Consider the following 23,650-nt stretch of genomic DNA (forward strand, 5'->3'; position numbering starts at 1 on the left):
AGGAGTGAAAGGGATCTTGGAGATCATATCATCCTTCCTGCCCATTTTTCAGATGGGAACCTGAAGGCCCAGGAGGTAAAATGACTTGCCTAAGGTCACCTGGCTGGTTTGTGATGGAACTAAAACCAGAATCCGGGGCTCTGAACTGCATCACCCTGTAAGATAATGGTCCTCACACTTTACTGGGCATCAGACTACACCTGGGAGCTTGTTAACATGCAGATTCCCAGGCCATAGCCCTAGATAGTTTGATTGAAGGGTAGAATGGAGAATATGTGTTCTTAGCAAACACCTCAGGGATGTCTGATGAAGTCTTACTGTCCTCCGAGATACAATGCTATAGTGCAGAGAGCATTTGCTTCTCAGACTGATAAGTACGTTTTCATTTCCGGAAGGGCAGCTTGTAGCAGGGGGCGGAAACAGGCAGAGGGACAAGCAGCTTGGGAGATGAGAGCATGTGAGCTTAGACCCAAGCTTTCAAACTGCTGTCAGGAGACTTGACAGGTACGCCGGTCTCTGCCCTGTACAGCCGTGCAGTTTGGATGTGACGCAGTCCCGGACAGCCTCTAGGTCACATATAACTCAGTGTCCCTACCTGTAAAATGGCTCTGATAAAGACAGACGGTGATCATCGACAGTCCTGTGTTATCGTGAGGAGTAACTGACATCATGCACCAGCACTCAGTCAATGGCAGGCTCTCTGATTACACATAATTGCTGGATGAAGGGGATGAGGGCAGGTTTCTGCTTCATGTCTTTGTAGAATGGGCATCTGCTGAGGATTTCATTTCAGGAAAGGGGTCTGGTTCTGTAGCTAAAGAAAGGACACAGGGCTTTCCAGCTACCTCCTTCTGCAGAGGCGTCATCATGGTTTGTGTCTTGCACAGTGGTGTCTTTCTTTTACCCTGATCCATGCTCCCACCCCTACCCATGTCTCTGCTTCCCTGCGAAGTTTCAGGGGTGAGAAAGGTCAGACTGAGTAGGGGCTATTTCTCTCCATTTTCCAGAGCTGTAGACTGAGGCTTCCTGGAGGCAAAGAAGGGAGGTTATGGGACCCCCTAGGAGCTCCTGCCTCCTCCTCCTGTCAGCTTTGAGGGTTAGGCTTACCAGCCCCACTGGTCCTGCAGATAGGCCAGAAGCCGGTGCCTTGGCTAGGGTGTCCCACTTCCCACTTCTGGCCAGTTTTGCTACATGTCAGGTCAGCCTGACCTCACTGTCGCTGTGCCAGGCACTGTGAAAACCATTCTGAGCAAAAATGGGGAAGAGATAGGGATCCTGGGCCACATCTGGCCCTGCCGTGAGCAGGGTAGGCTGTGGGAAGGGTGAGGGTGCGGTTAGGGCACATTAGTGGGGATTTAGGAGACTGACTGTAACGTTAGAAACACAGCTTCAGAGCTGGGTGGAGAGAGTGGATGGAGTGCCCGGGCTGGGTGGGAGAGTTCAGTCAAGTCTGAAGCAGGTGTCTGTCTGTGGCTGAGGGCCCGAGATGGGCATGTAGCATTGTGTGTGAATGGGTTTGAGTGAGCTGTGTTCGGCGCACACCCGGGCACTTCCTGGGCACTTGAGCCGGTTTGGAGTGTGCTAGTGTGTGCTCCTGCACAGGGAGAGGGCACTGGCCCAGGGGTCTTGAGACTGGGGTTCAAATCCCAGCGCTGTGGCTATTGAGTTCTGTGACCTTTGGCAACACGCACCGGAGGAAGTGAGAACATGCGGTTTCTTCCTGCCTCCCTAACCATGGCCTCTCCAGAGGGCATGTGTGGACTCGTGGGCAGGTAGAAGCACGGCCGTGTGGATGAGGGAGGGCTACAGGTGGGAGAGGAGGCCTGGCAGCTGGCCTCGGGGCGCCTCAGCTGTGGTTGTGGAAGGGGAGCTCAGGCGCAGAGGGTGGAGGCAAGGAGGAGGGAGCAGCCTGCGGTTGGAGGGAGAAGCTGGCCTGGTAAGTGGCTCTAAATAGTCTCATCTGGGCTGGGCCCTTCTCTCTGGGGTGGAATTTCTGATGGTGTCCTGGTGGCCAAGGCGGGGCAGTGGTCCTCCCAGCTGCGGCTGCCTCCTGCTCTTCTGAAGTTCAGGGCCAGCCCCCCTCCCCAAGCCTCCGCTCCCAGCCCTGGGCTCGTGTTCCTCAGCTGCTTCAGCGCGCTGCTGAGAAGGCCACTCTGCCTGTGTGCCCGGCTCCTGCTGCCCAGGGCCTGGGAGCCTCTCTCCTATCAGACCACCCCTACCCCCAGCAGGAGCAGGAGGCCTGGGCAACCCAGGGCCCGTGGAACATTCCAGTCACTTCTCTTTCCCTAGGAAGCTTCTCTAGGGGCAGAGTCAGGCTGGAGTGGGGCTGTTGGCCCAGCTCCCTGCTCCACTCAGAAGCCCCAGAGCCCCCTGAGGGCGGCCTTTGTGCTGAACACGCTCCCCCTTCAGGGCTGAGTCAAGATCATAATCCCAGGCCTGACTCCTGGGCCCTCTGGACTCAGCCCCTAGAACCATGTGACCTTAGGGCTTGCCTCCAGCTGCGAAGCCAGTGCGTGCCCATCCGAGGAGGCGTAGGCATCCCTTCCTACAGAGGAACGAACTCACAGAAGGGCCCTCACCCCCCACGGTGGAGTGGGGATAAGGCTTCCAGCTGAGCTTGGCCCACCTCAACCACTGTGCCTTGCGGCCTCTTACCCGAGATTCAGCCCCAGTGAAAACCAGTTTGTGGTTCCCCCTCCACGAGGAGCTCCCTGGCCAGACCTGCCCCTGCTCTGCCCCAGTGGGCCCTCCACCTGGAGCTGTGGCCCCGGCTGTCACCTTGCCCCCTGGGCCTTATTCTCCCTGGCAACCCCACCAAGAAGTGGACGGGACCTGACCGTGAGGGATGGGGGTGCCTCTGCGGAGGAGCGGTGTCTGGTTCCCACTGAGGCAGGACTGGAGAAGGCCCGAGATCAGTCGAGGCAGGAAGGACTGATGGGATTCTAAAGATTACAGAAGTTTTAAGGCCCGGGAGGCTCTGTGGTTCACCTTTTCCTTAAGATTTTTTTCATCATCATTCAGTTTTTCTTTCTTTCTTGTTGTTTTTTTAATGACAGAGACAGTATAAGGTGGAGGTTAAGAAGAGCATGGACTATGGGGCAGACTGTTGTAATTCACATTTTGGCTCAGTCACTGACTGTGCGACCCTACATGAGTTATTTAAACTGAGCCTCGGTTTTCTTTTCTGTAAATTGGGTATAATAATTGCTTTACTGTGGGGCTTTGATGAGATTATGCATACCAAGTGCTTAGAAAGTACGTGGCATACAGTAGGTGCTCATAGATATTTGCTATAATTATTATTAAAAAGTATAATTCACGTCCATTGTAGATAATACATATATGCAAAAAGAACATTAAAACACACACACACACACACACACAAACGCTGGCGCCCTGGCAGTGTGCCTCAGTTGGCTGGGCGCCGTCCGGAAGGTCGCCGGCTCCATTCCTGGTCCGGGCACATACCTGGGCTGTGAGTTGGATCCCCCATAGGCGGCATGCAGGAGGCAGCCAATCGATGTATCGCTCTCGCTTTGATGTTTCTCTCTCTGTTTCCCTCTTCCTGCCTCTCTCTAAAGATCAATGAAATCTTAAAAACAACAACAAAAAAACCCACTGGTAAGGCTATCACTTTGATTTTTTTTTTTTAAGATTTAACGCTTTATTGCTCTGGATGGTAAATCAAAATATGCTTCAGAAATAGAGTTACTTTAATGGAAAATAGGAATATATGTACCAAACATGACACTGCATTGAATGAAATCAAGAGACACACTTCATTGCATGTAATCATGGTGTCCTGCTTGCCCGCAGCACCCTGGGAGCATTACTGTGCTCTTGCCCTGAACTCCTGATCCTCCCTCAGTTGCCACACTGACTTCTCTTAGGGCATCATGAAAAAGTGCTGTGGCCCTGGCTGTTTTGGCTCAGCGGTTGGAGCATCAGCCTGCGGACCAGAGAGTCCCAGGTTCAGTTCCCGCTAGGGGCACGTACCAAAAAAAAGTGCTTGTAACTGCCGGAGGTCCTCTGCCTCTCAGCCAGGAGGCCCTGGTGCTGGGCTGAGGGGCCACAGGCCACGTCAAAAGGCAGAGGAAGGACTCCAAGCCCTCCTCCTCTTCCCTGGCCTCTGAAAGGGCACTCATTTGGCAGGTTTTATTCTGGTGTGTCTAAAACTTTGATATCCTTTATAGGTTATTTGCTAATTTTATTTTAAAATTAATAAATGAATATGAAGCAAATTTAAAAGCTATACAAGGATATACAGAGAAAAGTTTCCCCGATCTGTCTCGAGTGACCTAATGCTCCCCAGCAGCAGCCGTGTCATCAGTGTCTTAGGAAGCCTTTCAGAGTGCTCTCCCCGCCACACGTACAGACGTACACACACCACAGTGCACCACAGCATGCAGGAGTATCTTGTTTTATTGCGCTTCACAGGTGTTGCTTTGTTTACCATGGAAGGCAAGACCCTCCACCAGCAAAAGAGACTACAACTTGCATAATTGCGATATTCATTTGATTACGGAGGTTGGGAACCAAACCCGCAGTGTCTCCAAGGTATACCTGTAGTAACTACATTCATGTTTTGTGCCTTGCTTCGCTCCCCTTAGCAGTAAGTCTTGGGCACAGAGGCATATACAGATGCCTCATTTTTGCTTCAGTTATATAGTCTTCCATTATATATATTACATGAATTCCATAGAAGTGGGTACAAAGAAGTATGTGTTCATGTCAGGGGGGGAGGGGGCAGGAGTTGAGACTTCTGGTCCCAGGACCCTCCACGGCTCACCCTGGGCACCCATCTCTAACCTTGGTTCCTTGGCCTGGATTCCCTAGACAGGCTCAGATACTAAATGAAATACTAAATGTGGTGGTGTTGACAGGCCACCTGTCCCAGGGGCCCAGAGACATCTCCTGTGGCTGTCCAGACTTTGGGGCTCAGCTCCAGACCATGCAGGCCCTGCCTGTGGAGGGACCTTCACCCTAACTGCCTGAAGGAGAGGCCCAGGGAGGGGCAGCTGGCTCCTGTTTCCCAAGGGGCTGGGCCTGGGCCTGGGCCAGCATGAGCTCATGCCTGGAGCCGGCCCAGCTTCACTGCCACACACCTGAGCTGCCAGCGGCTCCCTTCTCCCAGTTGGGCCGTTTCACTCAGTCCCAGGTCCGCGCAGTTCAGGCCAGCCCAGGGGCCTGCTCAGACCTAGGGCCTCCAGGTGGGGCAATAAGGTTTGATCTCCCAGGCGCCTGGGTTGAGTGTCTTGGCTGAGATGGTGATGGTTGTGGATGGAGAGAGGGATTGTTGTGATAATAATCCCAACCATTTCAGGTAGAGGTGGAAAACGGTTGCCTGGGCAACTTGATAAGCTTGTTGGGGTGGGGAAAGGTTTCTGTAAGGAAACTGCCCGGGCTCTTTCCTTCCTCATGAGGCTTTGCCTGAGGACTCCTCCCTCGCGCCCCCAGCCTCTCCAGGGGCCACTCTGCCCCGTGGGGACTTAATGCGTTCACAGTTTCTAAGTTTTTGCTCTTTTCCCCCTCTGTGCTCGGCTCCAGGGAACATGGAGGGGTGGTCAAGTCCATGGATCAAGAGTGTCGACGCTGGAATCAGACTTCTTGGGCTCAAATGTCAGCTTGGCAACTTAGATGTGTGACCTTAAACAAATTACTCGACTCTTTTGTGCCTCTTTATCCATAAAGTGGAAATAGCAGTGGTAATAAGTACCTCACAGGGCTGTAGAGCGGATGCAAAGAGTCAGCATGCCAGTGCGCTGGGAATAGTGGCTGGCACACCGAGAAGCAGGCATTGGTGTTATGTTGTCATTATTACTATTATTACCATTAGCTACCAAGATGAACCAAAGAAATGATATGGCTCTTATGCCTGAGAGGCTTAATCTTGGATCTGTTCAACTGGAAGGCAGAGTTGGCTTCTTGACTGTGCCTCTCAGGGCAGCCAAGCCTGATATTTGGGGCTCAGGAGCAGACATGAGTGATGGCGTCCTCAGGACTGAGGCTGCGGGGCCAGTCCTTCCATAGGGGAAGGACGTTACACCTTCCTGTGACACCTCGTGCCTCAGTCCTTGCCTGACAGCCCCCAGTGGCTACAGATCTGGCCACAGAAGTTGGGGCAAGAGAGAAAAAAAAATAAGGAGAGAAAAGTCTCCCTCAGCCTTTTTTTTTTTCTTCTACAGATTTTTAAAAGACTTTTTCAGGGGAGGAAGATTTTTTTCTATTCCACACTTAGAAGGTTCTCAACCTTCCTAATGCCGCGGCCCTTTACTACAGTTCCTCATGTTGTATGTGGGCGTGTCTGCATGTGGGCCGACCCGCCTGGAGACGGACAGAGGAGCAGTGTCTGGGTTGCTAAGACCATCGGAAATATGTTTTCCGATGGTCTTAGGCAACCTCTGTGAAAGGGTCGTTGGACCCCCAAAGGGGTCGCGACCCGTAGGTTGAGAACCGCTGGGTTACAGTAAATGATGGGGGATGGTCCAGACAGGTACATGGTTCACCCAAGATCACGAAACAGGTCCTGGCAGAGCTGAGTCTGTCTCTCTCTCTTCCTGCTCCTCCCCTCAGGTCCAACCAAGCCTCCTTTCCCCAGTGGCTGTGCCCAAGGGTCCTCTCTGCCATTCCTGACTCCCACCCCGCCCTGGAGGTGGGCACAGATGTGGCTGCCCAAGAGCTCCAGGCCCCTGGGGAATGCGGCTGGCGTGTTGCCGCCCCAGCAGCTGTGGCCGTTTGAGTTTCCATGAAGCCATTTCCGAGCCTTGGGCAGGAGCAGGAGGCTCGGCATTTAAAGGTCACCCGGCTTTTGAAGCTGCGGCGACATTAATAGCTTGGGAAGAAAACAAGCCTGTGCAGAGGCAGGAGGACAAGACGCCTCTGTCAGGGCCGCCCTCTCCCCCTCCCCACTGGAAACTCACACACCTATACACACACTTATACACGTGTACACACACACGTGCGTGCATGCATGCAGACCCTGAGAGTCTCTCTCTGTCTCTCGCCCCACTCTCCCTTCATTGCCCCCCCACCTCTCCAGCTCAGAAGCCAAGAAGCTGGGCAGACGTCCCTGCGCCCCGCCCCTTCCACGTCTGAGGTGGCCATTGGACAGGAGTGCAGCTGCCCCAGCCCAGCAGCCTCTCCATTAACACTGCTATTACCCACTTGAGGCTTCCCCAGAACTTAACCATGGTTACACAAGTGTCCCAGGGGCCATGTGACCTCATTCTGGTCCTGCTGGCTTTTCAGCCTGGATTCCTGATGGGACAAAGCTAGCCTGGGCCTACCCTTCTCCTTTGGGACGCGAAAGGGCTGGCAAGCAGGTTGGGTCTTGCATGCCAATGCTAATCACTCGGTAGTGGCTTGCCCAGAGCACTTTGTTAAAAAAAAAACGGTTCTGAGGACAGTAATACCTGGATGGATTAGTGATGTCTGCCAGGGACACAGGAAATACATCGATGGCATGTGCACGGCGTATTTCCTACCTCGGGAAAACATTATTCTGAAACTTTCAAGTCTTAGCTTCTAAGATCCCTGGGGTGGTTGGGTGGTTCCTTTCCCTTTTAGGCAGGCCACGGGTGGGGGTGGGGCAGATTCTTGAGTTCTGAGAGAGAAGCTGCTCTGTTTGCCCTTTGCTTAGGGGCAGTCATGGCCTGAGCCCTGGGACACCACCTAGTGGCCTGGTATGGTGGTGACACTGGGCCGGGCCCAGACCTTAGACAAGAGACAGTGAGTCCAGGCTGTGATCAAAGCAATTACAGATGGATCCCTAGAACCTATCTGTCCCTTGTCCCTGCCCCTTGGGGATTTTCAGAGAGGTAAACCAGGGGTGTGTAGGGTCAGAGCTGGCCTGGGGCAGCTCCACCCACTTTTGGAAGAGTGAGGGGTGGGCAGGGAGGTGCTGGCAATTGGGACCTCTGGCTTCCAGCCCACCCCTTGTAAACCCCGCCTTTCGGAAGTGAGTCCTGGTCCTCGTGGGGGCAGTGGAATGTCAAGTCAGGTCTTGAAGGGGGTTGACCTCCTGCCCCCTGGAGCTGACGCTGGCTTGAAAAGGGAGCCAGCCTGACACCAGCCCATGGCCACAGAGGAGACCCTCAGGCCAGGTGATGAAGGCTCATGGAACCTTGACCATGTCACTGGATTGCCTCGGCTTCGGTTGCTCTGTCAGTGAGGTGGGGTAGGGAGCAACGTGTGCTCCTAGGTACATGGTTTGTTGTGAGGACTACAAGAGAACATAGAGGAGAAAGGGCTTTGGAATTGGACCCCCCGCATTGCACCCCAGGAGGAAGGAAGAGAAGACGACCCAGTTCTTGTGCTCGTGAGTCTCTTCTTCCCTCCTTCACTTGCCCACCTAACAAATACCTGTCGACAGAGCCAGACACTCTTGGGCACTGGGAATGCCAAGCGACGAAAGCGAAGACCTCGCCCTCACGGAGCTTACATTCAAGTGGGGAGAATGGTCAAGGAGCTAAATATAAAATCTCTCCGGTGATCTGTTTCATGAGGATATAGGGTGTGGGAACACCAGCGGATGGGGTAGGTAGTACTGCCCCTCCGATAAGGTGATGTTTGTGTCGTGGGCGGGAGGGAGGCAGGGAGGGAGGGAGGCAGCCATGTAGATATTTGTGGGAAGAACATAGCAGATGGTGGAGAGAGTGCGTTCAGAGGCTCCTGGATGGAAGCATGCAAGGCTTTGGTGGACCAGCAAGGGTCCAGTGCGGCGAGAGTGAGTGAGGGGAGGGGAGAGTGGGGGGGTGTGCGTGTGCGTGTGCGCCTGTGTGCGTGGTTGGATGGCAAAGTGGGAGAGGTGGCACAGGCAGGACCATGTGGGCCCGATGGGCCACGACAAGGCGCATCTGGGTTGTGTTCCAAGAACACGAGGAGCCACTGGGGTTCGAGGCAGAGGAGTGGCATGAGGCAGCAGGCAGGTGGAGAGACAGACTAGGGGCGGCAGCAGCCCAGGTAGTGCGGAGGGGCCAGTCTCTGGAACCAATTGGAAGACAAAGGAGGCTGGATTTGCTGCAGTTGGCTGTGGGGTGTGAGAGAATGTGCGCACTCAAGAATGACTCCCAAGTGTTCGGCCTGAGCCACATGGAGTTGCCATTAACAGAGATGGAGAAGGTGAGGAGGAGCAGGCTGGGGTTGGGGGAAATGAAGGCAGAAGACCTGTTATGTTGAAGCTGCTAGGGGACATCCAAGTGGGGGTAACAGGTCTGCTGGGCTCACGTGGAGTGGAAGGATGTGTTCCAGGAGACCTCAGGGGGAGAGGATCTGGGGGCCAGCATTCAGTGTGCAGATGGAGTTTAAAGCCATATGACGGGATAAGATTGCTCAGGGTGAGAGTGTGGTCCAGGGAAAGGGCAGAGCCTGAGGCTAGGCCACGCCCCGTCTCGCTGGGTGCTTCCTTACAAGAGAACTTCTTCCAGGCAGTCTTGTAAGTTCTATCACAGCACCCCTGCCAGGCAGGTATTATCCCTATTTTTGCAAACGAGAAAGCTGAGGCTCAAAGAAGTGAAGTGATTTCTCCACGCCACACAACCTTATTAGGCCCAGTCGGAACGGGAACCTAGACTTTGGCTCCTGGGCTCTCGCATCCCCCTTTGTGGACCCTGCCCAGGGGTCCACCCTCCTGGAGACTGGCTGGGATGACCTTGGGCAAGGTCAAGAGAACGACACTGGGGCAGCGTGCCTACCTCTCTGGGCCAGGAGGGAGTGACTCAGGCCTTGGCTGTCTACTCAGGCTTGGAGGGAAGGTTGGCCGTTTGCCACCCCCTGCCAGGCCTGGATTCCTTCACTGGGAAGTGAAGGCCTGGCTCCCTGGGACCCGGAGGAGGACAGGTGTGTGATTTCTGCTTCACAACCCCCAGGGCACTGACAACTCTGAGTTCAGGAGAGCCCTTGAGTCAGACTTCATGGCGTCTAACGGGCTCAGCAGGTTAGATTCACTTCCTTCTTCCGAAGCCGGTCCGGGTTATCTGTTTCCCTGCCAGTGCCCAGCAGCTGGGGTTCAGAGAGGTGAAGTGGTTTCCCCAAGGTCACAGAGCCAGCTCTGGGGCACAGCCAACAGACTCCCCTCCTGCCCTCCCTTCCTCGGTGTCGTCTGGGTCACATTTCCTCTGCTGTACTGTCGGCCAGGCTGTGCCTGGTCTCCGAGCCTGGGACGCACACGGCTGCATTCTGAGGCTCCTTGGCTCTTAGCCCTGCAAGCCTGACCTGGCATTTCTGGCTCTTAGATAGTAAGGTCCTAATTCTGGCCTCTCTATGTACTTACTGGCTGTGTGACTTTTCCCAAGTTACCTAACTTCTCTGAACTGGTTTCCACAGCTGTGAAATGGAGAGACGATGACATCTATCTCTGGAGCTGTAATAAAGATTAAATGTGAAAGCACCTGGCACAGCTCATAAACCTAAATCTCCTGCTTTAACTCTTTCATGTGTTTTACATTGTTTTTCTTTTGAGTCACACTGGTTGCAAAAGGCAGCCTGGGACAGATAGATGACTCTGAGCCTGAGAACAGTCCTTCTCTCAGCTCCCAGTCACGATAGCCACACGACAGCCACGCCGCAGCCCTGGCCTCAGATTGCACTTGGGTTTGTGAGAGAGGGAGGGGATGATCCCTAAGAGGTGGGGGCCTCAAGCCTGGTCTGGTGCTAATTATAGGCAACCTGGCTTGGGAGTCTGAGATTGCAGAGCCCTGTGGAAATGGCATTTCTGTACATTGAGTCCTTCCCCCTGCATTTCCCATCCCATTTCTGAGCCACTTTCTCCTCATGCACAGAACCACTCTTTCATGAAAAAGTCTGGACTTTGCCACTACTGGCTCTGTGTCCTTGGGCAACTCCCTCCTAGTCTTGGGTCTCATCTCTTCATCTGTGTTGTGGAGCAGGGTGTGGGCTGGCTTAGAGTTGGCATTTGTTTACATGTGACGGCACACACAGAATACTTTTCCAAGGCTGTGCACCTGGGTGAATGGAAGCGGCTTCTTGACTTGTCTGTCTCCAGCTGTCCAGGCCAGCCAGGTGTCCCCTGGGGCCTCGAGGACCAGTATCACCTTCCAGAGGGAATTCCAGGGGTTGACATCCAGATGGTGGAGAAGGATCCCTTAGAATCCTCCACCTCATCCACTCTGGGTGGCAGCGTGGCCGGTATACCAACTGCTCCTGGCTCTTCGCTAGCCTTCTGGGGCAGGGGCAACCGCAGTCACTGAGCTAACCGTATTCCAGCATTGGGCTGAGGACTACCTGTTGAATTCTCACTGAAGCTTCATACAGATGAGTGAGGGCACTGGGCCCAGGGAGGAGAGGGGACTTGCACAGGGCCCCACAGTGGGGGAATGACAGCAGGAATGGCAGCCTGGGTCTGAACCCGTGCACTTACTGTAAATGGTTGGCATGAGAGAACGTCTCCCTGGGGTTTCCCAGCACTAAGAGAGGCCCAGAGGGATGGGTCCAGAGGACTCTTAATAGGAAACATGTGGGCCCCACCATTTCCTTTTACTCCACCAGGGATGGGTGAGGTCCTGGCTTCCTTCTCTAAGGGATCGCCCTTGGCAAAATGAGAGCCATGTCCCTCCATCTCTCTCACTAAGGAGAGATGGTGGTAACAAAGAGCGTTAGCACTAGGGACTGACCCCAGGTGTGATGACACCGGGACAGCAGGTGGCACCCAGAGCACTGGCTTCTGGGGCCTCCTGGCCCTGAGGTCCTTGTTAGAGGCTGCAGGGCAGGCTTCAGAGCCCAGGACAGAGGCAGCCACCAGGGTGGAGCCCTGTCTTGGAGGGCATTCTGGCAGTCAGAGCAGCATCCTCCAACCTTCCCGTGTGTTGGGGGTAGGGCGAGTGTAGGTGTGGGGAGCTGGGGTGTCTAAAGCCAGTTGTGGAAAGCCATGTCATACTTGGCTACCTTCCTGTGTTCATTCCCTTAACAAAATTCTTGGACTGATCATGTGAGGTCATCCCTCTGTCTCCTTGGCCTCTCTGGGCTCTGACTTTGCTCATCTGGGAAGTGACAGGGAGGGGGAGGTTGAATAATAAATCATACTTCACCCAGTCAAAGAATACTACTCAGGCATTAAAAATGATGGAGCAGATCTATATGTTCTGACATAGGAAGATGACTATAATAAATTATTAAGTGGAAAATACAAGTTGCGAAGTAGAATTTATGGTTTGATCACATTTCAGTGAAATAAATTTATACACATGGTCGTATATGCACAGAAAAACTATCTAGATGTAGGTATACCAGAATGTTGATTTGTTTTCTCCAGAAGTGGGAGGGGATTCTAGTTCCGTGACATCAGTGCTGGGGGCTGGTGGAGAGGGGGGATGTGGGGCCTATGTGCTTCTAGTTTCCAGTTCTGGAATACAGCCCACCTCCCTGGGACTAGGTAGACACCCACCCAGCAAGTCCCCCAGAACATGAGCCCTGGACAATTTCCAAGGAGGTGGAGATTACAATCTCAGTATGGTGGCTGTAGAAGGCACTGGTGACAGTTTGAGGTCCTATTTTACCTGTGAGGAGACTGACCTAATGAGACAGAGAGAATCAGTGGTAGCGATGGGTGTTTTGCCCCCAGAGTGAGGGAGGATCACTGCACCTTCCTCGCCCCTCTGGTCTCATCTTGCTCACATCATCAGTTATTTGACTCTTGAGATCATGACGGAAAAGATCATCACATTGATTTGCTCACACAAACATTTCTATATCGGCTGTTAAGATTATGACCCAAGACCTAAAAAAGGGAAAACAGGTTTGCACCTGTTTCATCAAACTTAAGAATATCCTTCGATAAAACAGTCCTTTAAAATAAAGCTGCCACATTTCTATAATTAGCAAAATTACTGTAAAATTTGGGATAAACCTGAGAAAGTCAGAACTTAATGATTTTAGACACATTCAACCCTCAGTTGACTGCACTAACAGATATGTGACCTTGGCGGTGATTTGGGCGCCTGGATCTGAGTGGGCTGGATGGTTTTCTGTCACAGATTTAGAGGACCTCTGCACAGACTGGACACCTTGGTGGGGACCATGACGGTGCGACCCTGATGTGGGAAGGTGAGGAAGCAGGGACTGAATGGGGCTAGAGACCAGAGAGGCAGGGCATCGCCTATACAAAGCCCCTGCCCAATCAGGTCCTCAAGGTTGGTGGAGTGGCTGAGAGGCCATAGTCCTGGGTTCAAATTCCAGCTCCTCCATCTTCTCAGTGTCTATGCCTCAGTTTTCCCATCTCCAAAATGGGGATGCTAGCACCGGCCTCAGTGGTTTCTTGGGTTCACTCACACGGAACACTTAGGGTGGTGCCTGGCACAGAGTAAGCCCTTGCCAACTGGTACAGCCCGCCTGTGTTAGCGAAGAACTGTGGCCGGCTCGTTACTGCAACTGGAAAGAGCAAAGGGAAGCAGCCCCCCGTGGCCGTGGCAGGGGTCTCCCGAGCTAGTTTGTTGCATTCTGCCCCTGACTCTCTCCCTCCGTTTCAGGCGGGACCGTCTGTGGAGCCGGCCCCAGGATGCCCACGGCGTGTGGATGACCAGCCATCGAGCCACCCACGGCCCAGGCCGGATGCCACCGCCGCGCGAGGACCGCTCCCCGAGGGCCGCTGGTGGCCCCAGGCCCTAGTGTCCTGACCCGGCCCGGCTGTCCTGTCCCGCCCTGGCCGCCCAGGGGCCGGCGGGGAAGGCGCAGGAGTAGTTTCCGACCCCGCCGAGCGCGGCGACGGCGCAGGGACCCGGGGAAAAGGGCTCGGCGCCGGCGGGCAGCACCCTCGCCCACCGGCTCGGCAAGATGACCAGCCTGTTCCGCCGGAGCAGCGGCGGCGGGGGCGGCGGCGGCGGGGCCGGGGCGCGCGGGGCCGGGGGCAGCGCCGCGGCCGCCTCGCAGGAGCTCAACAACAGCCGGCCGGCCCGCCAGGTGCGCCGCCTGGAGTTCAACCAGGCCATGGACGACTTCAAGACCATGTTCCCCAGCATGGATTACGACATCATCGAGTGCGTGCTGCGCGCCAACAGCGGCGCGGTGGACGCCACCATCGACCAGCTGCTGCAGATGAACCTGGAGGGCGGCTGTGAAGACAGCTCGGACTCGGAGGACAGCATCCCCCCGGAGGTAGGGGCGCGGCCCCAGGCCCCAGGGCCCGGCGGTTCCAGCTGGAGAGGACTTGGGTTGCACCGCCTGCGAGCGGCCTCCTTTCTCCTAGGGAACCGGTACCCAAGTCAGTCACCCGCCTGGTTTGCTGGGCAGAAACCATGCAGTCACGCACCAGGCGCGGAGCACCCACCAGTGGTATCCTGGCCCCAGTCAGGGGTCATCAGAAGCAAGGAGCTTTTTAAAAATGCAGACACCTGGGCCCCGTCTAACACGGTGAATGTCAGTCCAGGCTAGAGCCTTCTGGCCTGTGGTTTTCAAGAACTGCGACTGTTGAACCCCTAAGTATCCACCTTGGGCCAGTCAGAAAAGTTTCTGCCCTCACAGAGTTCACAGAGTGCTATGATGGGAAAACCAGAAGCAGGACGGGGGGATGGCTTCCCAGAGGAGAGGATGGCTAGGCTGAGACCTGGAAGGAGAGTGAAGAATGAGGGAAAGAAGAGTGGACGAGAGGGGACAGCTTGTGCAAAAGCTCAGAGGTGAAATAGAGCATGAGTCGCCGGGGAACGGACAGCAGGGCCATCTGTCAGGATCCTAGAATGAGTGGAGACCAGGAGGTTGAGACCTTCCTCTGAGAGACTGGGCTGTGTCCCTGGAGCACAGGGAGCCATGGAAGAGGAGTGACAGACTTCCTCTGACGAGGGCAGGATGGAAGCCGTAGTGAGCGATAAGAAACCAAGCCCTTCTCGCCTCGCTGTAGGGGAAATGGGGGAGATGTGACCACTCCTCTGCATCAAGGCCACCTGCCGGGCCTGGCCAGTCCTCCCTGGCCCCATCCAAGAGTTCAGTATACGTTTGGCCCCCAGTCTCCACAGGACCTGTAATGCTGGGTACAGGATGGACACAGAGCCTTTTAGTGAGAGGGTCGCTGCCAGCAGGGGCATGTGAGACATGCAGCCATGGACAGAAGGACCCAGTGGTGGGATTTAACTCTGCTCTTCATTGAGCCCCAACCTGTGCCAGGCACCATCCTCGCGCTTTCAATGTCTCCTCTCTTCTAGTCTTCACAGACTTTGTGAGGTGGTGTTATTATTACCCTCATTTACAGTGAGAAAACCAGCACCCAGATGTGGCCTCAGAGTCTACTCAGCACGGCCCTCACAGAGTTCACAGAGCAGTGGAGAGTAGGGACAAGAAAGTCAGGCAAGGACAGCCTGGAGTGGTGAGTGGTATGATGGGAAAACCAGAAGCAGGACAGGGGGGTGGCTTCCCAGAGCAGAGGATGGCTAAGCTGAGACCTGGAAGGAGAGTGAAGAATGAGGGAAAGATGAGTGAATGAGAGGGGACAGGTGGCCCCTGTCCATCAATCAGAGTCCTCTTGCAGGGCGAAGCCCACTTGCTCTTCCTCCCTCAGTGGGTGCTGCCGGGATTTCTCTCTCCAGGTGGAGGAGAAGCGCTGTGGTCAGTGACATCTGTCTCATCCCCGTGTCACCTGCAGCACCCCAAACAGTCCTGGCACATAGCAGGCACTTGGGGAATACTGTTGAACACATGTTCCTGCTGTCTTGACATAGTTTTCTTTAGTTTCTTGTCCCTGGAGACCACTCCTTTGACCTGCCTGGATTAGCAAATGGAGGGAGTGTTGGAAAATCGAGGTTTTCTTTGTGCAAAAGAAGGGTGAGTGTATGCATGAGTATGTGTGTGTGTGTGTGTTTGCAGATATATCCTTTAAGTGTGAGCTGGAAGGAAGGTTCTTTGCAAACTCTGACCCTCCTGCAGTCTCATTTGTTCTGACAGTCTGGCAGGTGGGATGCTATTTCCTCCTTTGTCCATGGCACCCACCGCCCCGTGAACCTCTGCAAGGCTTCAGCATCCCCTAGATAGGCCTACGCTGTGTGTGCTTCTGTTTTTCTAAGAATCTTGCTTTCCCGATTGAGTCCCTTCTCAGCACCCCTCCTGGGCTGTTTCCCCAACCCCCCACGTTTGGAGCTCCGCCTGGGCCCATGGCGGGCAGTTCCTGAGCCAGCGGAAAGTGCTTCAGAAAATTTATGAGCAGCAGCTGGAATGACAATAGCTGCTGACTGGAAAAAGCCCCCTCTGGGGTCTGATGGATGGTGGGCTGGCCCGAGGGGTACCCTTGCCACAGAGAAACATCTTCTGTCAGATAAATGGCCAGACCCTGACCCTTAGAGCACCTGGCAGGCATCCATCACCCACACTGAATTAAGCCAGGAGGCCACAGAGCTGAAAACTTCAACACCTTTAGAGCCAGAAGAACAACCTCATTGTGGCTGGTAGGGTTGGGGGGAGCGGGGCAGGGGGAGGCCAGAAACATGGCTGGGGTTACTGTCCCCGGAGACTGGGGATCAGCCTTTCCGGAGCGTGCCTGGCCCACTGCCTACCTCCTTGGCTTTTCCTCATTGTGCTCCAGGAGCCTCTGATAAACGTCTGGTTCTTGCAGCCTCAGGAGGCCTCGTTGAGGCGTGGGAGCGGCTGAGAAGTCCTCCTGGTGCAGTTGTGGAGGCCTGATCTCCCTGAATCTGGGGGGCCAACTGCAAGGCCAGTCATGGGAAACCCAAGCAGCTTCCTTCGAGGAACGATTCCCACTGAGCTCCCTTCCTCACTCATCTTACCCAGACCAGCCTCAGTGGGGACAGACCAGACCAGCCCCCGGGGGAGGAGCGGCTCAGCCTCCAGAATTTGGCCTCAAGGCCCCAGCCTGGAACCCTTGCCCTCAGAACAGCAGGGTCTGGGGAATGGGGAATGCGGGCTGGGGGGCAGCAGCAGCATGGTCTCTGGGTGTACCAGGTAGTTGCTGAGCCGTTGTCCTGTGCCAGGCACCAGGGGTTCACCCATGAACAGGAATGGAGCTCAGTGTTCTCTCTTTCTCTCTTTTTTTTCTTCTTGTGGAAATTTGGGGTAGGCAGAGTAGTGACCCGCAAAGCAGCTACATTCTTCTTTTTCTGCAAAAGCATCTGTTTAAATACTTTCCGCCTCAAAGGAAAGAACGTTAGTGCATTCCAGGGCAGGAGGTCTCCTTGGGTCAAGCTGGCTGTGTGTGCACAGAGCGTGTGTGCGTGCGCACACACTCACTCACCACCTGCCAGTCTGCCAGGTGTCCCTGCGAGACTCTCAGTGCCTGGGCATTGGGTTCAGGGCAGGGATGTGCCAGTGCAGCCCAGCCCAGCCCAGGCTTGCTGAAGCGGAGCAGAGTCAGTTTAGCAGTGACTTCTGCAAACTCTAAGTTAAAACATGGGGCCTGGGGACTCTGGTGCTGATTGAGCTGATTGACAGCCTCTGAACCTTTCCGTGTTCTTTGGTCTCAGAGCTGGGGAGGAGAGGAGTGGGGAGCAGGAGGCTAAGGTATAGGTCAGCTGGGGTGTGTGACCTGGGGTCTCCTGGTTGATGTCTGCCTCCTGCTCTAGACTTCTCTGTGGTCCTTTGGGGAAGAGTTCGGGTCAGTCCATGTAGCAGGAACCCTGGCCTTCACCCAGCCCTTGGCCTCTCCCTCCCCTCTTTCTGGCTCCTGGATGAAGAGAGGAGTCTGGGAGGGAGAGGCATCCTGGGCACTGTCCTTGCCCCTGTCCACCCTGAGAATCCACCCTGGCTAAAGGAGGAACCCTTGCTGCAAGACCGTGTTCAAGTTGAGACTCAGTTCTAAAAACACTGTGTGGCTTTTGCCATGTCACTTAGCCAGCATGGGTCTCAGTTTCCTCATCTGTAATATGGGGTAACAATCCATATCCTATCTGGCCTCATTGTTTGAGGTTAAGGTGAGATGATCCATGTGGAAGTACTTTGAGAGAGGGCGTGAAGGATGTTCAAGTTAGTTATCAACAGTAACACTGTAGAGAAGAGTTCATGAATCTCTAGTGTGCAGCTCAGTGACGTCTCACCAGCAGTCAGATCAAGAAACATCAAGGGAACCCACAGGCCCCTTGTGCCCCTTCTTGGCCTCCCCCGCCCTCACAGAGGTCACACTGCTCTGACTTCTATCACGGTGATTTGCTTTGCTTGTTTCTGAACCTTACTTGGGTGGATACTGCTGCTGTGAACATTCTTTTGGGGACATGTGCTTTCCTGTCTGTTGAGTACGTTGGAATTGTCGGGTCAGGGGTAGCCCTGCGTTTAGCTTCAGTATATAAAGCCAGACTGTTTTTGCAAAGTGCTGGTTGTAACAATTTACATTTCCACCGGCAACGCAGAGTTCCCTTACTGTACATTCTCGTCCACACTGGAATTTGTGTAAATGTTATTCAAATTCGAGGAAGGATTGTTAATATTTCTTTCTTTATTCTCTCTGATACAGATCTTGGAAAGGACTTTGGAACCTGATAGCTCAGATGAGGAGCCCCCGCCTGTGTACTCCCCGCCAGCCTACCACATGCACGTGTTCGACAGGCCTTACCCTCTGGCTCCCCCCACTCCGCCTCCCCGGTGAGAGTCCAGCTCCTCTCAGAGTGCAGGCCGTGGGGAAGGGATCAGGGGCTGGGGTTGAGTACAAACACAGTGGGAATCTTGGCGAGACCCCTCAGCAAGAACAGGCTTCTACTGCAGCAGGAAACATTGTGGCTAGATACCAAGAAGAACTTTCAAGAGCAAACATTCAGCCCTGGTTAGAGCACTGGCCTGCGGAATGAAGGGTTGTGGGTTCAGTTCCTGGTCAAGGGCACGTACCTGGGTTGCAGGTCCGATTCCCGGCCCTGGTTGGGGTTGTGCGGGAGGCAACTGGTCAATATGTCTCTCTCACATCAATGTTTCTCACACTCTCTCCTCCTCTCCTAAAAAAAATCAATAGGAAAATATCCTCAGGTGAGGATTAAAAAAATAATAAAGCAAACATTCACTCAATTCCTACTCCAGACCAGGTGCCATGCCCCCACCATGTGGAACACAGAGTCAAGGCTCAGCCTTTGCTTTCTGGGAGCCGGTAGACAAGGGAGGTGCAGAACTGGAATGACAAATACGTGCAGTGACTGACATTTCCCATCCCGAGCCCGTGCAAATGTTACTAATCGATCACTGTGCTCTTTCCTGCTCAGCTGAGACAGAACCTCAGCAGGCATCAGTAATGGATGGGATGGGTATGTATTTGCCATCCCTGGCCTGGGGATGTTGTGGGGAATTTTTAAAGTAATGGGAACAAGTAAGTCTCTTTTTCTGGGATAGTTCAATAACTAGAGACAGGGGAAGAGACTGCTAGGTCCTTGGAGACTTCTTCCAGGTCAGGAACTCTGTAATTTGGAAATTTAACATTATACTGGTTGCCAGCTGGATCCCCTGGGTCTCTGAGGGGCTTGTTTTTCTGGGCGTCATGTTTGTGGTGGGGCTTGTTAGAACCAGGTGTCTCTTTGTCCTGAAGCTACTGTTCCTTAGAATGACTCAGGACTGGGGTGGTGAGGGGTGGGGGAAAATGATGGGACCAGGGACTTGTTCTAGTTTCTTCTGGGGACCTTGGGAGCCTCAGACAGTGGTAGTAGACAACTCTTATCATACAGATATAGACAGTGATAGCAGCTACCATTTATGGAGCACCGTAAACCGTCACATTCAAATCTAACAGCTTTTGAGATAGGCACTGCTGTCATCCCCACTGTACAGATGAGGAGACTGAGCCTAAGAGAGGTTTCATAGCTCGGCCAGTGTGGCTCAGTGGTCGAGCATCGACCCATGCACCAAGAGGTCACCGGTTCAATTCCCATCAGGGCACATGCCCAGGTTGTGGGCCAGATCCCCAGTGGGGGGCATGCAGGAGGCAGCCAATCGATGTTCTCTCTCATCGATGTTTCTATCTCTCCCTTTCCCTTTCTCTCTCTCTAAAACCAATAAAGAAAAAAAATATTTAAAAAAAGAGAGAAGTTTTATAACTTCCCCAAGACAACAGAACTGGGATTTGAACCCAGGTTATTTTGACTCTAAAACCAATGCTCTTTATTGTTGTGTTCCATTGCCTCCTGATTGAGGAAAATCTCTATGATTGAAGCTCAAGGAACTAAAAGATTATGGCTGGGGTTGGGGGGGTGGGTAGGAGAGCAATGTTTTGAGTCCGGGACAGGAGCAAAGCTGGGCTCCTTTTATCACAGTGGCACTAGGAGGTGGTAATGGGGTGGGAGGCAGGGAGTAAGTAGGTCGGTTTGGGTGAGACCTTGGCAGGACTTTCAGCCTGGAATGGGGCTAAATGATTTCCCTTTGACTTTTTAAAAATTTAATCCCAAGATGTTTTTGCAAATGGTTCAGTTTCTATTAGGCAGAGTAGTTCTGCCCGTTTTTTAGAAGGGAAAACTGAGGCCACAGGAGACTGTAAACGTGGCATGGGTATCCTGGCCACATCCTCCCTCCTCTGCTCTGACTGGGTGTTTGGCTGCTGTGCGTGGGGTAAGGCTAGGGACAGGGACAGTGCAGCCCAGTGATGGGAGCCCCAGTTGGGACCAAAGCTCAAGAGGCCTCGTTCAGACCCTGTGACTTTGGACAAGTCTCGGACCCAGAAATTAAGGCTTTGCTAGGCTGAGGGTAGATACAGGGAAGAGAACTTGAGTTCTGGAATCAGCCGGAGCAGAGTGTTCTCTCTTCCCCCTTCCTTCAGGCTGCCTAACTTCTGATCCTTTAGGTGCCTTTGCTGTGTGGTCCTTGGCTCACTGCTTGATGTCTCTGAGCTTCCTTTGCTTCACCTGTGAAATGGGAAAGCTAATCCCTGCCACTGCTGGGAGGCCTGGGTGAGAGTGGTGGGGGAGCAGTCAGCAGAGTGCCAGGCGTGGATCCAGTCGCCTACCGTCAGGGGTCCTGAGTTCCTCTCACCCTGCTGCACGCCGGTCTCTGAGCTCTGACACTGAGCACTACGCCCAGTGGCCAGGCTTCCCTCGGAGGCCAGTGTTCAGAAGAGGCAGCACCAGCCTTTGCATGTGCCCCTTTGCTCCAGGCCCTACCCAGCCCAGATACACCCCAAGGCCATTGCCGGTCTCTTCATGGAGGACATTCAGTTCTAGCATGTATTGTCACCTGCGGTATGTAGGCTTTGAACCATGTGTGTGATGCAGCGATGAATACAGCACTGCCTCGACCCACCCCCAAAGGAGATCAGAGTCCGGGGGGAGGCCTAGACCTGGGGGCAGGTGTGCAGCAAAGGCTGCCTAGAGGAGCCGATGCCTGAGCTGTGACCCGGTGAAGCGGCGGACAGGAGGGCATTCCAGGCAAGGGAAACACATATGCAGAGACCTGGGGAGAGGAAGCAGGGAACCGTCTGGGGAACTCCAGGAAGTATGGAATGGCGGGGTGAGGCTAGAGGGGCCCAGTCCTCAGCCGAGTTTCCCTTGCAGATTATGGGGTCCTCGTGGGTCCTCTGAGGAGCTGTACTTTATCCCGCAGTGAGTGCATTGAAGCCAGAGTGCTGTGACTGGGTTAGGGTTTTAGAACCTCCCCCGGCTGCTGGTGGGGATAGGATTTGAGTAGGAGGTGGGGGGAGGAATGGCCTGGTACCTGTCTGTCACCTCCAGTCGCTGGGGTGCCTGTGAGACTGCAGAAGGGCAGGGTTTGGGGGCTTGTCCTGTTGGGAACAGAGAGGCAGGGTGATCGCAGGGAAGTGTGCCTGGGAGCCTGAATGATCTGGGCACCCTAGGAGAGGGCCTGACCTACCTGGGCCTCAGTGTCCAGGCTTTACCAAAAACCTTGCCTGGAAGGTTTGACTCTGAGATCCTCCTGGTGTCTGATCTTCCACGGGTAAACCTGGAGATCTGACTGCGAGTGAAATCCCGACTTAGGGGTCAAGGGCAGGCTCAGGGCCGGGAGAGCCTCCCCAGCCTTCTCTCTCCTTTCCCTCCCCCAGCCTGGCCTCTCCTCTCTTCTGAATGAAAGACCCAGAGGACCACTCTGCACAGGCCACCTGCTGTTTTCCCCTGGAAATTACAGGCTTGGAAGTTTTTTATTTGCCTCTGGGCTCATTTCTGACATTCCTTTCCGACCACAGTGGAGTTGCCTGGGCTGCCTGGGCTCAGGGCCCCCCTGACTCTCACAGCTGTGGGTTGACCTCATCTCAGCCGGTGCCAGGGCAAGGGCCCGGGAGGGGCTGGGCCTGGCCATCCTCTAGGACCCGGGCCGGCAGCGAGGGAGACTCGGCTGACAGGGCTTCTGCTCCTCGTCCCTCACCCCTCTTGGGTTCTCAGTACAATGTCTAGAGGAGTCCAGATGGGGCTTCGGGGCTCTTCCTCCCCAGCTTTCCCCAGTGTGTCTAGGTGTGGTGGGGTTGGGGTGGGCACCCGTGTCGCAGATAAAGACCCTAAAGCCCAAGGAAGGATGGTGACCCTGGAGAGGATTCCTCTGTGCTGGGAGTGATCGAACGTGGTCTTCAAGCCCCTGAGCAGTGGGGTACCCTCTCCCCTGCTTCTCGGGCCCTCGGGAAAATGGAAACCGCCCGCAGCGACAGGGCGGAATGACGCGGAGAGAAGGAGTCCTCCCCGTGACGATGCAGACTCTTCCGCAGACCATCCCCTCCTGCGCAGGGAGGGGGCTGCGGGGTTCCCTTGGCTCCAGTCTGCCTGTGCTGCTCCCACCGCGCACTTAGCAGCTTGTTATCCCGTCTGCTGCCGCCCCCGCCCCTCCCCTGGCCCCCGTCAGGCCACTCTGCCCAAAATAGAAAAGGAAAGGAAGTTATTTCCACAGGCAGCGGCAGCCCAGCCGGAAAAGCTCCCCTCCAGTGAGGGGGCTGTGGGATTCCTGGAGCTGGAGATCAAATCAAAGCCAGGCCCCAGAGCCAAAGTGCCCCCACCGCCCCCGGCCCTCGGCTGCCTTCTGTGTGTGTCACTTCCCTGATTCAGCAGAACACGTGTCCTGCGGTTGCCACGCTGCAGGCCACCAAGGAGCTGCGGGGAGCTCCTGGCGGGGCCCCAGGCTGCCCTCAGGCCTAGGGCAGCAGGACCGGAGCCAGGGGATCAGGGAAGGCACAGGCTGCTGCCTTTCTTCCTCTCCTTCCCTCCTGGCTGTTGGCCTCTGCCCTGGCACAGGGCTCCTGCCAGGCCTCTTGCCTGTGAAGATCGGCCCCTGAGCGCCCCCTGGAACAAGAACCCTTCTGCCCTCCTGTCTCAATGTGCCTTTTCAGAACCTTGTTCAGGACAGCCCGCCGAGGGGCTCCCACGCTTTGGCAGGGAGGTGGCAGTTTCTAGATGAGGAAGTGAGTCCCAGAGGGGAGCAGGTCTCACCCAAGACCACCCTGCTGGCTTGTGGCTGTGCCAGAGCTGGAGCCAGGATGTGCTCTGCTCTCTAGGGATCCTGGTGTCCCCGTGTCCCCCCACCCTGCGTGATGACATTCAGGCCGGCTGGGCTGCTGGTGGCTTATATGTCTGTTCAGGGGAGCACACCTGTTACTCAGCAGCCGTGAGCTCACGCTGTGCTAGGTGCTAGTGATACAAGCGTGAAGGGGCACGGTCCCTGCTATCTTTAGAGGACATTCACAAACACCGACATCTGAATCCACAACGCCCAACACAGGCGCTGTGGACCGAGAGCTCCACAGGCTTAGAGACCTCGAGGGCACAGTGGTTGGAGAGCAGTGACCATCGGGGCCGCAGGAACCTAG

The 23,650-nt window shown here is 54.7% G+C and overlaps 1 protein-coding gene across 1 annotated transcript in view; it reads left to right on the plus strand.

Annotated features, from left to right (window-relative positions):
* The window catches only part of CUEDC1 (CUE domain containing 1), an 81,484-nt gene that overhangs the window by 48,563 nt on the left and 9,271 nt on the right, over positions 1–23,650 (plus strand). The window contains exons 2-3 of the mRNA XM_036270014.1: positions 13,482–14,106; positions 18,395–18,522. Coding sequence (XP_036125907.1) covers positions 13,786–14,106; positions 18,395–18,522 — 449 coding nt within the window. The 5' untranslated portion in view covers positions 13,482–13,785. The remainder of the gene's footprint in view (positions 1–13,481; positions 14,107–18,394; positions 18,523–23,650) is intronic.

The sequence above is a fragment of the Molossus molossus genome, unplaced genomic scaffold (genome assembly GCF_014108415.1).
Source record: "Molossus molossus isolate mMolMol1 unplaced genomic scaffold, mMolMol1.p scaffold_m16_p_19, whole genome shotgun sequence".
In the NCBI taxonomy this organism is placed as follows: Eukaryota; Metazoa; Chordata; class Mammalia; order Chiroptera; family Molossidae; genus Molossus; species Molossus molossus.